The sequence below is a fragment of the Cydia amplana genome, chromosome 8 (genome assembly GCF_948474715.1).
Source record: "Cydia amplana chromosome 8, ilCydAmpl1.1, whole genome shotgun sequence".
In the NCBI taxonomy this organism is placed as follows: Eukaryota; Metazoa; Arthropoda; class Insecta; order Lepidoptera; family Tortricidae; genus Cydia; species Cydia amplana.
In genome coordinates, this window is record NC_086076.1 from 13,340,655 (window position 1) to 13,359,430 (window position 18,776).

The window sequence follows — 18,776 nt, forward strand, 5'->3', positions numbered from 1 at the left end:
AAGTCCCGTTGTATAATTTAATAGAGATTTGACAAGTCTCGTCATACAAAATAATGGAGTATATAAAAAAACCTTTCCAATGGTATGTTGCTTATTCTTATTGGTTCATAGGCCAGTGTCCATACAAATCTGCCCATCCTCCTTTCTTTTTAGTTTTAATCTAACCAAACAAGAATGGCTTTTAATTACATTATACACTTCACAATTTTGACGTTAGACTACAAATGAAGTCTTACTCGTAGGTATTTGCTGTTTGGTCAAATCGGGCAGATCGTATCATATATATTTATAATAAGTTCTTTTCAAAAGCGAATGCTTACTATCTTCATCGAAAGCGGCCTCCTGCACACGGTGGGACTCGATCTCCGAGGTGCTCTTCTGCCGGCGCAGCAGGCGGGACTTCGTCTGACACTTGCCGACCTGCGGCATGCAGTCCGCGTGCACGTTGAGCTTGCACAGGCGACAGCGGAGCCCCTGACGCGTATGCCCTGGGGGAGAACAAGTTATCGCATTTATCGCACCGATTCCCTACAGATCTGATGGTTTTGTTTCCAATTTTTATACTATACCAGCTTTTGCCCGCGACTTCGTCCGTATGGTGTTAGTAATTTGGGTAGCTTATTTTTGATCCAATCTGCTTTTTATCGATTCCCCGTACAAACTTCCACCCCCTTTTCACCCCCTTAAAGGATGACTTCTGGGATAAAAAAAATACCCTATGACTATGTCCTTCCCCGGGACTCAAACTATTTCTATACTAAATTTCAACTAAATCGGTTCAACGGTTTAAGCGTGAAGAGGTAACAGACAGACAGACAGATAGACAGACACACTTTCGCATTTATAATATTAGTATGGATTTTTATTAGTGTCCGACCGAAGGTTCGGTTTCGGTTTCGGTTTCGGCCAGTTTCGGCCAAAAAATCATGTTTCGGCTGTAGTTTCGGTTTCGGCCAAAAAACGGCCGAACCTTTCGGCCGGGCCGAAACTTACGAAATGGTACTTCGGACAAAGACCAAAAGTTGGGGAATAAGTAGGACAACAATATTAATACCTACATATACTGATTCATGTATATTAGGTACAGACATTAATTGGTTTATTATAAAACACAATTCCACTAATGAGGGCGTCACTGGACGGTTGACGCAGTCTTAAGAAGCTGTCAATACCTATAAGTGAATGAGATAGCACTGTCGCATGTTACTGGGCCCTGGGCAAGATAATAATAAGAAAACTAGCCTCACTTTTTTTTTACCTCAATTTACCATTGGTTTGTGTTCCACATGTCCTCTACTTCAGCTTAGCGTTTGGCCTCGCTGCGCCATGCTCGGCCTGCGGTCTCGCTTTTGAATACAATGGACATTGGTTGGAGTCTGTGCTCAACTACTTATCCTTAAGCCTTAAGCACGGCTTTGACTTCGCATGAAAGTTCGCCTCAATGGGGCACTTCGGACTTTTCGGCCCAGGTGAAGATCGGTACCCGGCCTTGCGATATTGTTAACAAAAAATTTCGCGCTCGCTGCGCTCGCGTTTTTAGTTGACCCTGTGTCTTCATGTTAGCTTGACTGGTGAATGAATAGAGTTAGACCAACAAAATTCTGCAATGATTTTGATAGCATACGCAGTGCAACTAGTGCAAATGTTCTTTATACGTCATAATTTCATAGAAGTTTTGACGTTTAAAATAACACTTGCACTGCGTGTGTTATCAACTTATCAAAATCGTTGCAGAATTATCTTGGTCTAACTCTAGTAATTTTCATAAAAAACTGCTTAAGTAACATCAATTTCAAGGACATTGGCTGTTGACAGCCCCATAATATGTGTGTAAAAGCGGCTTTATGACATTTTTTCAACGATTTTAACAAGTCTACAAAAGTTTCGGTTTCGGTTTCGGCCGAAACTAGAGCCAAAGCCGAACATTCGGTTTCGGTTTCGGTTTCGGCAAAAAAAGATGTTTCGGTCGGACACTAATTTTTATATTCAATTCAATTCAATTTATTTATTTAAAAGACAACAATGGCCCATAATGGTTAGTAACAATTAGGATTAAATAGTATTGCTATTAATGCGGATGACTTAAGCTTTAAGTCTGAACCCGTAAGTGTCATAGCCAGAATTATCAGAAGCAGACATAGGTTAGTCGACCGAATAATAGAGCCAAGTTGAGGAAAAGGAAAAAGGAAATATCCCGTCGTAATAGAGATAGGTACCCAACTGAATTATTAGTCTGACATAGGATAATGGACAGAAATCTAGGGCGGGTTGACGACACGGATAAATTTTAAGAGCAAAGGGTCACGACCCGAGTAAGAACAAGCGGAAACTTACAAGAAATTTTAGATTTAGATTCCCATTCATCTTTCACGGTTACTACTTATACTAATCGTCTTTTGGTGAGAGCAAGTTCTATTATTTATCCGAGTAAAGTTACTGTTTTATTTTCGTGCATTTGCCTGTGTGTATCATAACCGATTTTTAAGTGTGTAAAGCGTACGGTAGGTATCTCTAATATTTGTGTAGGTCCGTTATCAGTAAAAAACAGTCTATATTGATCATTCCCTTCCCTTCCATTTGACATGTTGTTTACCTTGTTACGGAGAGCACAATTTGCCGTAGATCCATGCCGTTCATTAACTACAATCACCCCCAGACCATCAAGCATCAGTCGTAATCGCTGATCCTCTGTTGAGGTTGAGACCAAGGTTATATGCATTTAAATATCAATAAAGCTCAAGCCGCTAATTGCAGGAAAGATCATTAGGCTAACGACAGACCATTGTCGCTCACTGAATTTATGTATTTCTTAGGTCCAAAGGATTGATTCAACTTGTTTTAATGGCAATTATAAGTTAATTGAAAATTAAAAAATTGATCTTGTTTCACAAATACATAACAACGAAGCCAGTTTTGGTATTACATAAATAGACAACCAAATGTATAATACCGCCATACTATCCGAGACTTCTGTAGGCTAAGATGTACAATTGTCATAAAATTCATAATCGAGTTTTACAGGAGCCTTGCCACTTTTGCTGTACTTAATATGTATAAAGATAACTGAAGTAATTTATGAATTTGGTCAAAAAATCACCTTTACTAAAACGTTTTCCACATGAGCATTAACTTACATCGTCACTGAGTCGAACGTATTGAAAGTTCCTTATCGGTTTTCGGTTCAACGGTATGAGACAAAAGGCCTGACCTGTGAAAGGCACAATCAATGTGACAATTCTACATTTTGTTCTACCACGAACTTCATTATTCATTCGAAATTCATTAAATTCAGTATCAACTCTTAACTCACTATGCTATGCAATTTAATGTATGTTTTTCTACTCCCGTACTTTTATTTGTCATATAAAGAGTCGTGCACCTTTAAAACCCTACCTTATAGTTGTTAAGACAAGTCTTTAGTCTATTCCCCAGAAAAGCGTTTGTGCATACACGCAGTATCTTTTTGGCACTTATTCTACTTCGTGTGATGACCACTTAAAAAATATTGAATGAAATACATTGTTGCCAACCTTATTTGAAATGTCATCTCTGACAAATAAGTGAACCATAGACATTTTTTTATTTCATTCATTCTTTTTCCGCCCTTTCCCTCCATTTTTGTTACTTGTAAAATTTACAAATTTATTTCAAAGTAAGTGCTTGGTCGTAGAAAAAGTATTGTATGCAACGTTGTCTAACTGAGTCAAACAATACTCCTGGCGTCTTTATTAACAATTTTCGGCTTCGCGTCAAATTGTTACTCACGCCACTCGCCTTTTTTGGCCTCTCTTAAACAACGGTTGCATAAAGTACTATTTTACGCATTGACCTATACTTAAATGGCTCGTTACTTCTCCCGACAAAGTAGATAGGTAACTGCAAAGCTAGCGCTTAACGTAGAAATTTATGAAAAAAATTATAGAACATAAACACAACCCAACTCTTGACCCTTTACCCTTTTAGGGATAAGTTCGCCTTTGTACATAACATTTTTATTATTATTATGTTTTGTCCGTTACATTATGTAAACCTGTTTATAAATGTGCAATAAAGTGACATACATACATACAAGCCCATTACCCGTTATTCGATACCTAAACCTTTTTTTAGACAAATGAATGAATCATTAAGTCAGTCATTACGATTCATGGTGTCAGTCACGTAAACTATCGCTTTTCTACCCATAAAAAGTATTACTAATGAAAGCTTCCTTTATACGATTTTCGCGAATTTGCTTCAATAAAATGTTGCGCGATTCACTGTGACCCAACACTACAATTCATCGACACTAGGAATCAACTGCCTTATTCGAACTTCAAGATATTCACAAGAGACGACACGTACTAGATCCATTCTAGATACGTTATAGTTTAGATATCAACTAGTTCTCTTTTGCAGCGCAATTCGGGCAACCAATGTCACTTTTACGTTAGATAGAGTTAGATATCTATTAGATGTGAATTGGATCTCTAAGCCATATCTTGTGGAAATCGTTCAAGATATCTCCAGAATCGCGCAAATGTCAAATTTGACAGGTTAGATCTTAAACATATCGTTATCGTATCTTGGCGATGTCTAAAAGATATCTAACAGATGTCTATTTCAAAATCCGAATCGGGCCCCAAGAGATTAGCATTCTAACCAACATACTATGAAAGCCTTTCATGCCCTGAAAAGTGCTTACAAAAGATGCTTTCTGGGTCACACCGATAACATTGCTGATAAAACCTTATTCGAGGTTAGAAAGACATTGTAATTTGGTACAAAAGTTCCGATATCCCTTTGTAAAAACATAACAAGTATAAGTCCAAATGGTTGATATTGTAACATGAATCTACATAGTATTAAACTGGATTGGGCATGAGTGGTGAGGATAACTGACAGAACGGGATAGACTTATGTATCTTTCAGTAGGAGTAGCAGCGAAAGCGCTATTATTGGGGTGTGTAATGCTTCATATAATTATAAAAAAACTATCATACATTTGTTATAACGCCATTTGATATATTATTATATGTTATAATGTAATTTTTATTGTACATTTCCTTTGTTATATTGTGATTTTATCTAAACTGTCATTGATGTAATACCTATTGTAATATAATTTTTAAATAATATATACACATGTGCTATAACGACATTTGTTAAATTATATTTTTTATAACGTAATACTTTATACAATTTTATCAAGTATAAATACATATATTGTATAACATTTTTTGTCAAACAAAAACCAACATAATATGTAGATACTCTTAGATAAGAGTGACCAAAGATTTTTTAATTATTGTTTTGTGCATGCTGCATTTTTTTTTTATAAAATATTGAATTTCTAGTTACGTCTTTTATGGATCCTACTTCTTTTGCTACATATTTTATTCTCGGGGGTCGCAGTACTAACCTAACCTAACCAATTTTTTCATGGTTTTGGATTCTGCGGGGGCTGCAGTTCAAACCTAACCTAACCTAAACCACTTTTTTGCTAGATATTTCATTCTACTGAGGGTCAAAGTTCTAACCTAACCTAACCCTCCTTTTGCTAGGTAGTTATTCGTTTGTGTGGAGTCGCCGTTCCAACCTAACCTAACCCATTTATGTCATGCAACTATTATGCCACACAAATAATTATGCGATATCACGTGTTATAACAAATAATATGCTTTAGAGTATGTAATCATTATGGCAATGTATATTAGATGAAGTGTAAATATACCTTATGAGCATTATACCAATAATAACCTTATGTGTACCGTTAATTAGGTATTACGGTAGTATGCCATTCATTACGTTATTCGAAATAACGATGTATCAAACTATAATATATAAAAAGTAATTATAAAAAATGTAATGCACCCCTATTATTGTTTGTCCTTGTCACAGTCTCACTTTTTTTTATTCCCCGCCGTAAATTAGTATGGATGATTGGTCGAATTGATTTGTTGCCCACCATAACAAATAAATTCGACCAATCATAGCGTCACATTGCGTATGTTTTGTCCCTCACGGAGGCACGCGTAGACCACTTCTATAGGATGCTACCTTCTATGTATTGTAATCAGAGATTTCGCAAGAGAGACGCAATTTTCTCTCCTCATACAAAAAAAAAGTTAAACACTATCTACTGATTAGGTACCTATTACAGTGATAAAAAAAAGAGTTCAAGATGTGTTTCTTAAACAAACAATTTAAAATTTAATTAAGTACACCATGTTGAAGTAACCCTAAACTTACATAAATGAAAATATGTACTACAATTTTGTTTTAGTTTTCAGTTTCCTTTTTTTAATTTGAAGAAGGCGATACGCTCAATCGAAGTAAAATAAACTACAATAAAAAGTAGCATTATTTTCTGTACGACATCAAGTTTTGTAAAGAATGGGTGTCGACAAGAAAACAAAGAAAATGCTTCGCATGTAAGTTTTCCAAGCTCAAGTAATAGAATGCTACATTTTTCTTTAATATCTCAGGACCTTGAGACCTTTTTGAAATCAAGGGGTCAAAATTGTGGTTCGCCGAACCTCAAGTCACGGCCGAGCAACAGTTCGTACGGGTCGGTGCGAGGTACCAGCAAAAAACGTATTTCTTTATAATGCCATTTTCGAGGTTAATCGCAGTTATGTGGCTACCATCAGAACGACGGTAATCGCTAACTATATTATTACGAATTAGACATTAACGAACCTCATTTTTATGATTTAGCCATAAAATTTATAAACTAGGTGCCTCGCCAACTTTCTAAAAGTTAATATTGCTTTTTAGACTATCAATAAGATACATTAATTAAAGCTTAATTTTATAAAACTCGATAATGCACTTACACAAAATACTTAAAATTTCTAAAGAGATACTACTTTCGGTTCATTTGTTACGGTGTAAATAAATACATATTTAGAAATAGTAATCACTACCTACCAGGAAACTATGAGGTTACCGTATGCTAAACATTATTATCTCCAACAATGTTATGAATAATTTATTCGCTATTACAACTACATTAAGTAATTGCTATTTGTTTAGGGCTCCATCGTGCTTAACTACTATGTCAATTTGTTAATTTTGACGAATGGGAAGCTTAATTCAGGGCCTAAAGTGTTAGAGCTGCTTCGCTTTTCGGTCGTCTATACAGTCGAACTTCCAAACTTTTTAACTTCCAAAAACGATAAAAGTAAGGGTACCATTCGATTCCTTACATTTCACCCAAAAAAATATTGTATAGCAACTATATATATAAACGCAATATTTCACCGATTAAAAACGCAATTTTCTTGATTTGCCCATACTACAAGATGGGCGATGACGTCACGGCCCCTGGCCGTTTTGTATAGGGCGTTTCGCGAGTGAAGTGCGACTGTCGGCCTTTGACTACAATTTCTGACTTTTGTGTTACTTTAATGCAATGGGTCCCATATAGACATTTGAACCTAAAAACAAACCCGATCGATTGATACCATAAATGAAAATTAGTCATGTAGCCTATTGTTTGGATTACAAGATGCCACGAACGTGCATGTAATTTTTTTGTTAGTACAGTGAAATAATTTCATTTCAGTACCATTTGCTACCTTTTTTCCTCACTATCGATAACTGATCAAACAAACAGGAACTTGGAAGCTGTGTAAGTAAACTTACCTCTAAGAACTTGCGAGCACACATCGCAGGGCGTTATCTTCTTGTAGGTATACTCCTGGAAGTTGTGGGCATCTGAGTCGCCGCGGAGAGCCTCTCTGCCCGCGCCGTTCCTCCTACAGTAACACAAATACATTTAATACCTCCAAATAGGGAATATTACGCGAAACTCTGCGTAGAGGGCGCCACTCCCACAATAAGTCACAATCTATGGGTCTACCGCAAACGAGAGAGTCGAAATTTTGTTATCTATCCTCTCTATCACTCTTGCATATTCGAGCGATAAAGTGGCAGAGCTAGTTCCGATTTCGCGTTTCCCGTGATGTGTCAATGTCATATTTGATTGTCTGTGAAAACTTGTCAAAACAGTTTAAGGTACAGTATGTATAAGTTACTCTATAGTTGACTAAAGGCTCTAGTGCTGCACTCTGGCGGCAAAAGATTGATTGATTAATACTCCCTATTATGAACATTTTTCTAACGTGACATATAAGGATCTGACTATAAACCTATGAGATATTCTACAATGATAAGGGCTCAGAGGGAATACGTTGGTAGATGAAAAAATATATTAGGTAATAAGATATGACGCAAACATATTGCTTGAGTACAGGATATTGCCTGATAGGGACCAGGGATGTTGCGGATGCCGATTTTTTGACATCCGTGGATGCGGATGTCAAGATAGGTATACATAAAGAACGCCAAATATTACATTTTAGTAATTTTTATTTCAGAAAACCGGCCAAGTGCGAGTCGGACTCGCGCTCCAAGGGGTCCGTACATTAAGTCCCACTCACGCTTGACTGCTCATTTCTAATAGGATTTTTTGGTTAATGACTAAATTACCTAGCAGTCTAGCACTTACGCCGATGCTAAGACGTTCCTGTACCGACCTGTTCCACATCCGCATCCGCATCGATTTTATGCGGATGCGGATGCAGATGCGGATGTTGAAAATAATGCCGAAGTTCCGCGGTTGCGGATGCGGATGCGGATATTCGCAACATCCCTGATAGGGACTGATAAAAATATTCCTTAAAAAATCCCGAATTGTTTTTATTGAAATTGGGTGTTGTCTTTCAATACGGATATTACGGATATTGTGTCACATCATTAATACTTTTCATAGGTATAGGTAGTTACAAGTTTTTTTTAATGAATTTTCTAGTTTATACTATATTATTTTGTACATCACCCTATTTTACTAAAAGAACGTAAGTACAATAGTTAATATAGGTAATTGAATTTATCGCTGATTGCCTGCCTTTGATTGTTAGCACCCCTTACAAACCATATCCTGTAGGTTTTTCATAAATTAATCAACTGTTATTCAACTTCAATTGCTTTTAATCAAAACATGTACACAGTCTGAGCCATTTACAACTTCGCACTTCACTAAAGTGGTTATAATACGTCAAACATATTGATCGATGAAGTTCAAGGGCAGGGGGGACAGATAGATCAGACTGGGGTAGTCAATCCAACAATAATTTAACCCTTAATTACACCCATTTGTCTACCTAGACGTAAAAAAATATCAGGCACGCAACAATCTTATAGAAAGTGTTTAATGACTAAAAGATAGGTTCGAGGTAATGGCGTTCTTTTATTTCCCCAGACAGAAAGCTGAAAGCGGTAGTGTTGTGAAGCGAGTTTGCAGCTGCAGGACAGGAAGCAGGAATTAAGCTGGTGTTTGAAATTAGGCTATAATTATCCGAGTACTTACTGGCATTTGTTCTTTAAAACTAAGATTCCCACAAAGGAATTTTGCTAAATAATTGCCCTAGCCGAAGCGCAATTAGCGGAAGGCGGGTCAGAAACACCCTCAATGTTTATTAATGTATCTGCCACATTGAATTGTCCTAATGTGGTCGTGTTCCTAGATGTGTTTGCAAAAATGCATGGGCCGCTTTTGGCGCTCAGCTTGGACAAGGCGTGAGAATTCTATAAGAACAAATGAGAAGCACCCGGTTACGTGTTTAACTCTGTATTTATGTCATGCTGTTTATTGAATATCTGTACGAGACTACGTGTGAAGGGTCAAGCAGTATCCAACATGTTGACGGGTAACAGTAACACAGGGCACACCTACAGGGGCACATTTACCTCATCGCCATAATCGTCGACACCGCGTGGTACATTTGATTTTTTCTTTATTGATGCAAAAAGAGAGAAACACCAATATGAACACGGCTTTTGAATAGTGAACACACAATTAAAACAATGGATGTCAATGAACCTGTGATAGATTTATATTCACGCAAGCCAAAACAACATTGAAATCGCAAAGCATGATGTATACAGCTAGCTGCAAAAGTGCATACTCACTGTATGAATGAATGAATGCAGCTGTGTGTATACTAATATCATTTTCTCATTATCTTAAAACTATTTCATAAATATTTTAGTCAGATGTGTTTTTTGTCTGTTTGAAAAAGCTTTTATTTTTGTGTATGATTCATTTACACTACACACGTTCATGGAAAATGCAAACGTGTATTAACCAACTATATGTAAATATACATATTTAATATAAACATAAAATGTATCCTAAATAAATGGTATTAAGAGTATATTATAAACTGAAACTATATCGTGAATTGCGATTTCAGCATGATACTGTGTATAATTCTACTAGTATTTGCTCGTGCGTAATTGTATAGGTCTTTTACTTCGAGCGCTGAAGCGTATTATTCGTGGGCCTCTATCACAGATTGTATTTGTACAGGTGTAAATAATTCAATGTTAGAAAACAAATTAGCTACGACTTGAAAGCAGTAAAAACCACTTTATTCGATAAAACGTTTAATATTCGAACATGGGTATTGAATAACTTACACCCAAAGCAACTTAAATTTTAAAAGATGATGTGATTATACAAGACGGCGTTAGACCTGAATGCGAACATTGTGAATATTGTGATAACACGTAATGTACAATATGTTTGTGTATAAATTAGGCTGCTGTACAATGGACGAGAAGAGCCTCCAGCGCTGAATATTCTCAAGTCGAGTGCATCTCGTTATCTCAGAAAACTATATCAATATTTACCAAGCCGAGCGCTCCAAATTTGCAAGCCTCTGAAATTTCCTACTCCTATATTTATTCACACTTACATTTTCTGCAAAGCTGTATTTACAAGACTATGCAAATACCTAATTATTTGCCATTTTGTAGCAAAAGACCGCCCCTTCGATTTATTGTGACACTTATCGTAACTAAAGTGTATTTTTTAATTCGGTAGACTAAAATGACATTTCATAGTATGAAATGACATTTTATGTTCATACTATGAAATGTCATTTTAGTCTACCGAATAAAAAAATGGACTTTAGTGCACTTAAAATATTTGCAGGACGGGTGTTAAAAGAAGCACTATACTTATCTTATACCTTCATTTCTATTAACTACGTACGTAAGGTAAGTACAACAATCTCAACAAAGTATATTATTAAAATTGAATATTAAAAGTTGGATAAGAATGTGTAAATTTAATTATTTAGATGCAAACCAATTTCATAAAATAGTTGTTTTTCAGACACAATGCCTTATTACTAAGGCAAATATTACTAAGTTTATTCAAAATATAAACTCTTACGAAAAAAAAATCTTACTAAGAAAAAAATAACAAAGCAGTTTCTGTGAGTCTAGGTTTGAGTGGCTACCGACTTACGTTTGAAGAAGCCGTACCGGGACCTATTTGCCATAATCTCATTTGCGAAAGACAACAAGGGTAAATATTATTGTAAATTAAATATTATTTGTCTAAATGGAACTGGAACCTCATTCTAAGTTACATATCTACGTTTTCTTTCCACTTGACTCTACAGGGGAGCGAGTTGCTGGTGACATAACATTATTATAACATGACTCGGAAACGTTAGTTACGACATGAAAATACGAATTATATTTACGTAATACGGAGCGTATTCACAGTGTAAAATATTATATTTAACGTAAAAGAATTTTGTTTGCACACAATTAACTGCGCTGTCGAGTGAGGTGTCTTGATTTTTGTATCAAACTGAAGTCATATTTTAGTTTCGAAATACACTACATGTGTCGTAGGAAAATTATAACAATCTATAAGTTGACAATATTTTCAATTATGCCAATACTTATTAACGTTATAGTGATTAATTAATTACGGGTACTGCAACTCGCATCCCAATAAGTTTATTTCCATCAGTGTTGCACTATGAATTACGAATATCTACTAAATTCATTCATCGATAAAATACTGGTTTACAAAAACTACATAACGACATAATACTGGTTGACACCGGAGTCATACAATTTTAGGTGTCAACCGAGGTAATAGGCATATATAATTACTTAAATTTATTGTAAAATGCAAATATTATAAAGTTATACCAAGATAAGAGTGCAGCAATTTTGATAGCCCAGACGGTGCTAATATTAAACGTCATACTTCTAAGAAATTATGACGTAAACACTTGCACAGTCTGTGCTGTCAAAATCGTTAGATAGTTATCTTGGTCTAACTCTAACGGTCTACCAACGTCTATTACAGTCAATATTAGAACTGCGACTAAATTGCTAAGTCGGATATGTAGTTACAAATTATTGAATAAAGATTAATAATGTAACACTACATAAGTATATGTTTTACCTATAATATATTTATTGCCTACCTTTCATTTCTACCGGCAGACCGCCCGGTGAGGACCTTGGAACGGTGTTGATACAATAATTACAACTGCACCTCTGGAGTTAATTGGAAACTGTGATGCTCTACACATATTCTCACTAACGCGTCATAGCACCATATACTTAATAGGGGTGAACATGGTTGAGAAGGTATTTAATCAATTTCCTCTTGCAAACACATAGGAAGTTACCCATTGCCCTAAATAATAGTACGAACAAAAATAGTTTCAGAGCGCGTGTTTTGAAAGCAATGTTAAGGATTTAAACTCATCTATAAAGCTAAAATGTAACCTTTTTGCTTAGTGACTACATTAACTTCGTAAGGCGCTTTACTGTGGGCTCCCGGAATACTTAGTTAATCTGCTCTTGTTTGCAGTCATAACTTTTCTTGCTTAAGTTTTTGGAAAGTAGCTAAGTAAAATCAAATAAAAAAATCTCATCAGCAATCACAGCTCTTATGAATTAAAAAATAATAGTAGTCGAAATCCATGGAATGGTTCAGAATCTAGCTTTCAAATAGCTTTCCGTTTAATCGAGGAAAATAAAAAACCGGCCAAGTGCGAGTCGGACTCGTGCACGGAGGGAACCGCACCATCAACTAAAAATAGAGAAAAAAAATCGTGTTTGTTGTATGGGAGCCCCCCTTAAATATTTATTTTGTTTTATTTTTAGTATTTGCTGTTATAGCGGAAACAGAGATAGGTACATCATTTGTGAAAATTTCAACTGTCTAGCTATCACGGTTCATGAGATACAGCCTGGTGACGGACGGACGGACGGACAGTGAAGTCTTAGTAATTGTAAAACTGTTTTTGTTGTGGTTTTATTTCAAGTTAATATTTCAAATCGTTGGCTTCTTCCATCATAGTTGGCACAAAAAATCTGGCAAAGAACAGTCTATACGTGTTTCTTTTGTTTGACTGTATGTAGGTTAAATATCAATGGGGTGTAAGTGCGGCAAGTTACGTTACGTAACAGTATAAATACATGTGTGTTATGATTGTGTAACAGTTAATATTTTCTAAAAACAAAGTCGAAGTTTCTCCACGTAAAAATCAACAAGCCGTCATCGAATGTGTCATTACAGGTTATAACTTCGAATTTCTTTCATATTATCAAAAGTTGCAATTAACTGCACATGTATGTACTGAATTCTTACTTGTCTGGTGGCGCAGCATGGGGTGGAGGGGCGCTGGGGGGCTTCAGGCTGCGGAAAGCTTTCAACCACTTGTTCTTCATACTGCCGGCGGATGACGAAGAGAGTTTGCGATCGACTGCTGCTGTCCCGCTATCCGCTTTCGCTGCGAATAGTTCTCTCTGTCAACAAAAGAACATGTTATTAGCTATGGGAACGAAGGTAAAGAGTGAAAAGTGAACTCATTTTTGAACTTGTCGACTAGACTATAGAAAAAAAATTATAATTGACGGTATGGCGAATTTATTCATAACAAATATTGGTATGACGAAACTTATAGCAATCCTTGCCTCCTGATTGAACGCGTAAAAAAATTGGGATTAGATTTATCATTTTAGAATTTATTGTAGCAGAATAATAATTCTGTGCATAATTTTTTACTACACCCGCATTTAAAAGGTGGTGAAAATTGGTTGGAAGTTTGCATCGGAAGCGAAATTTATTTTTAAATAGTAGACTTAAAAAAATCAAAAAAGGGGCTGAAGAGGGATTCTATCGAGAACTTTTTTCAGTTAGGGGCTTGACATTTCATAAGTATTTTGTGACAGACAAATCTCATGCTTTGTATAATTATTAACAAATGAGTAACCGTTCATACTGCTATCTTCTTTAGGTGCGCCGACATCCGTTAGGGCATAGCAAATTAAGAAGAAGAAGAAGACTGCTATCTTTTGCTGCATAATGCTCTATGCTGTATAATAAATTACCACCAACATACAGATCCACGCAAAAGAAGTCGCGGGCAACAGCCAGTATATCATAAGTACGCGTTCCACAATACAATATCTAGAAACATTCCTCAAGCCATTGCCATTTCGTGCAAAATGCCTAAACTAACAGCAGAACGATTCTGATACCAAGCGAGCATACTACATATTAGGCTAATTTGAAATGCAGGCTTGTAGCAGCTTTGCAGCCCACACAATGGCTGTAATCTAGTTCCAGACTGACAACTTGACTACCTTATCAACATAGTTAGGTTACGTTACAAATTACCGCCCAACAGAGAACAAATGGACTTTGACCTTACCTTAATTTTTTATTTAATGTGTATAAGGTGACACTGCAAAAATATAAAGCCAGAGCTTAATAAATTGATAGGCCTCTTGGGTACGCACGGTTTGGTCAATCCGAATGTCTGTATTGGCTTAAGATCAGGCGAGTAGAAACGTAAATGTAATGAACATTGTGTCTACTCGCAGAGAGTACGTATTGGCAAGGTGCGAAGTCGGTGGAGGGGGAAGTGGCGCTGATCGTCACAAACACAGGTAATCTTATGGAATGTCCGCCATTAGTACTAGCGGCAGCCGCTTGAACTAATTTTACTCCATAAGATTTAACGTAGAAAGTCCGCCAAATTGAGGGCAGCACCAGTCGTGCACCTAGCGAATACATAAATAAAATAAGATAAGAATACATCTGGAGGACAAATACGAGTATAATCTTGATTTAAAATTATCTTAGTTCTGCATCGCATTAATTCATTATGAAATTTGTGAATTATGCACAGCGACTAAATTTAAATGAAAATGAAATCAAGATTGTGCATTTGAAATAAGTTCGCCCGCTGGTAAAATATCTTCGCTTCTGCAAGCTACTCTAAAAACTTACGATTTCATGACAAGTGCAAGTTCAGTGATTCACTTGATACGATCATGCAACTGCACTACCAGATCCTGATATACTAGCTATTTCCTAGTATCTATCTACAAGTATAGAAGGTATATTGGGAACAGCGACTAAACGTCTCGTAAAACAGTAATGCTTTCCGCCAACGCTTTTGTTCTGAAGCGATACTGGACTATTTATTTGGCAGTTTGGAATATTGTCAGTGCATGATGTCATAAAATTCTATGAGTCAATCCGTTCCGTTTTAAAGGCACATTCACGCTGAACTGTTTCGTTTAGTTCCTCTGTCGCAGTCGGATCGTATAATCCGCCGTATTACATTGCGGCTAGCCGTTTTACAAAACAGGGGCGTTTTGAAATGCGGCGGTTCGACGATTGAATGCGGCTGAATGAAAATCCGCCGGAATGTATTCGGCGCCATACGTTCTTCAACACGGCTAGCCGTAATGTAATACAGCGAGTCATTAGCCGCCGCTTTGACAGTTTTTAGTTCCCATTTTTAACACTCGTGGCGCTGTCTGACATAACAACAACGAACTATGAAAAACGCTGGGGTGTCCATCAAATCTGGAGTTCGTCGGACTGTTTCTTTTCAAAAAACATTTCCTTCGCAACTTAACTAGAGCGGGGCTCCTATTTAGCGGTTTACCCTTCGGGCATTTGAAGCTACCTAACGAACCTAACCTACCTACCTATTGATTTAGTGAGACGTCCGTGAAAACATTACACTTTGGGGAAAAAAGCGTAGGTAGGTAAGTAGGTTAGGTTCGTTAGGTAGCTTCAGATGCCCGAAGGGCAAACCGCCCAGAAATAGGAGCCCCGCTTGCGGGGCTCCGTCTATTTAAGTTGTGAAGGAAATGTTTTGAAAAATAAACACATGTAGTGCGGTGGGGTACCTAATGATTCTCCGAGAAACTTTTAGCAGATTATCGATTCGCCGACAACGATTCGCCGAACATCGTTTCGCAGGGTCATTTATTTGTAAATGTAACTTTTGGTCGTTAATTAACGTTACGCAAACTCTTGGTTCACATACAGTTCAGTTCGCTTCTGTGTAAATTAGCTGAACTATTATCGGACGATTTCCATTTGGCAGAGTAACTGTTTCGTTTAAGCAATGTTTAGTCGAATAACGTTTCACATTATACATATAATTTTTTATTTTCGCAACAAAAGGATGATATAAAATATTATCATTTTTTAATTAAATGCGTTAAGTAGGTATACATATGTATATAAAGTAAGTTACGAAGAAATTAGCGAATATGTAGTGTCAGACTCGTCGTAGGGCTACAATTGCACTACATCAAATTGGTGGATTTCGGGAGGAAATGCTTGAGTTACTTTAGAAAATATCCAAATCATAATACACAAGCCTTTAAAAATTTAGGAGTTCCGTCAATTCCTAATGGATTCCAACATCATATCAGAACCAAAACTATTATGGGAATACCTCGAAGGTAACTTACTCAAATCGGACCATGGGTGCCGGAGTAATCGCTGAACATATTACTTAAAGTAAATCATCATCATTATCATCAAAACAATCATCATCATCAGGTACACTTCATCAAAATATTTGAACTCTCACCTTAGTATAAGTATAATTATTTCGATTAAAATTTAGTTCTTTCTTCGCAAGTGTGATGAAAAACATTGTGTGTAACTCCGGGGGTAAGAATATTCTAAGTTCTGCTAGTCAATAATATGCCAAATGAACATTCGACCTATTGTGTTTCGACCAATGGTTTCTCGGGTAATTGACAGTTACTAAATGATTATTCTACGAATAGTAAATATGCGTATCAATGTTCTGCTTATTGACTACTCTCGCAAACGCCTATTATGCGTAATGAGATTCGGCCAATCGTTACTCTGCCAAACAACCCGTCGGCGAAACAAAAATCGGCGTAATTTTTCTCGGAATATCAATAGGGCACCAGTGCGGTGGGACCATAGTAAAAATAAATTAAATTGCAAACATTGTCAAACTCCGGTTACGTAGGCGACCGAAAGAACTGGTCACTCTACAATCTAAATAGTAGATACGATGCGGCTAAACGTAGGCCGCCTTATTGAAGAACGTATCGAAATGACAATCCGGCTAATCGTCGAACCGCCGCATTTCAAAACGCCCCTGTTTTGTAAAACGGCTAGCCGTAATGTAATACGGCGGATTATACGATCTGACTACGACACCTCCACCATGGACTTTTTACATTCAGCTGCAGAGAAAAGGTACCACCCCTGCATAGAACTTTGTATGCAGGTATGGTATTACCTTTTACATAACTAATATAGACAAATAATAAGCGTCATAGCCGAGTAGTTCAGGCGTTTTAAAATCGGAGGCCTGGTTTTAAATCCTTGTTCGTGAAATTGACACCTCAAAAATGGGAGGATAAATTAACATCACTTTACAACGTGATGAGTGTCTTCCATGAATGAAGCCTATTAGTTATATGTATTTTCTAGTCTACGTAATAATACATTTATTTTTAAACAAATTCTGCACGTTGAATAGGGTGTCAATAACGTGGTATTTTACTTACATTAACTTAATGTAGTTGGAAACGATTCAAAACATAGTTACCAACGTTTTATATCGCGTGCACGAAATCTATTAGGGCAGCGTGATTTGGGCAAACATTGAGTAGGTATGCCTATGTGTACGCAGTTCATTTAGATAACATCGTAATTAATTACAAAAGTAAATACAAATGATTTAGATTCTGAGTAAATATTGAGTGAGAGAGAGAGAGAGAGAGAGAGAGAGAAATTACCGTACGTGCCCTCAATGAAAAGCTTTAAGACTCTTAAATTGTGTCTTAAACAATAGGTACACATTTAATACAATAATGACACAAGTTTGACGTACACCTACTTCCCTACAATAAAAAATAAAAGCTTGTAAATTGTTATTAATTTTAACGATATCATTGACTGTAATTAATAAGACGGTGAAGTAAATTGCATGAGATCTCGCGTATTGAATATTGTTAATTAATATTATTCAACTCCTGATCACCGATTAATTTCATCATTAACTGTGTACTTTTTTAACGAGCAAAACCAAAAATATTTAGTGCTATCCCTGTTCGACTACCGAACTCTAAAACACTTTGTGTAGGTGGTCATGGCGCTGGCGTGATAAATTTGTGATTGAATTTTGCCGGTTTGTTTGCACCCAATCATAATTAAAGCGGTATGTATAAATAATCAAGTGGAATTTGATGACGCAGGCGGATATTATCTATCGACTATTATTAGGAGATTTACTCTAGAGATACCTATATTTGATTCAGTCTTTCACAATTCAGATGAGAAAATGAGGACCAGCCACCAGCTTAAACGAGGACTGCACCGAGTGACAAACTAAATATAGGGAAGCCACCTATATAATAATATAAGTAGCACCTAAAACAAGCACATTGTGCGCAAACTACTAGTACTAATTTTTATAATTCTATATTGTGCAGGCATTTTCTATTTTAGCATCAAGGATTTGAACGAATGATCGCGGGAAGTTTTTGGGAACCCACTTGTAGGAACCCACCATTTTTTTAATGCTATTAGGTAGAGTTACAGTACAAAATTGAATCTAAAACGGTAACCCAGGTGTACCCAAGTGGGTACAATGGGCGCTAATGGG

General features: G+C 36.5%; 1 protein-coding gene and 1 long non-coding RNA gene across 9 annotated transcripts in view; one reads left to right on the forward strand and one right to left on the reverse strand.

The window, feature by feature from the left end:
* Window positions 1-18,776, reverse strand: part of LOC134650180 (uncharacterized) — a 207,586-nt gene that overhangs the window by 23,271 nt on the left and 165,539 nt on the right. For 6 of the 8 annotated variants that reach the window (XM_063505087.1, XM_063505082.1, XM_063505081.1 and 3 more), the window contains 4 exons: window positions 13,460-13,617; window positions 9,736-9,780; window positions 7,630-7,742; window positions 321-488 (listed from right to left, as the gene is read on the reverse strand). In XM_063505087.1, coding sequence (XP_063361157.1) covers window positions 321-488; window positions 7,630-7,742; window positions 9,736-9,780; window positions 13,460-13,617 — 484 coding nt within the window. The remainder of the gene's footprint in view (window positions 1-320; window positions 489-7,629; window positions 7,743-9,735; window positions 9,781-13,459; window positions 13,618-18,776) is intronic. The other 2 variants (XM_063505080.1, XM_063505084.1) reach the window with 1 other exon arrangement.
* The window catches only part of LOC134650363 (uncharacterized), a 282,213-nt gene continuing 267,741 nt past the window's right edge, over window positions 4,305-18,776 (forward strand). The window contains exon 1 of the long non-coding RNA XR_010097041.1: window positions 4,305-4,492. This is a non-coding gene — a long non-coding RNA (uncharacterized LOC134650363). The remainder of the gene's footprint in view (window positions 4,493-18,776) is intronic.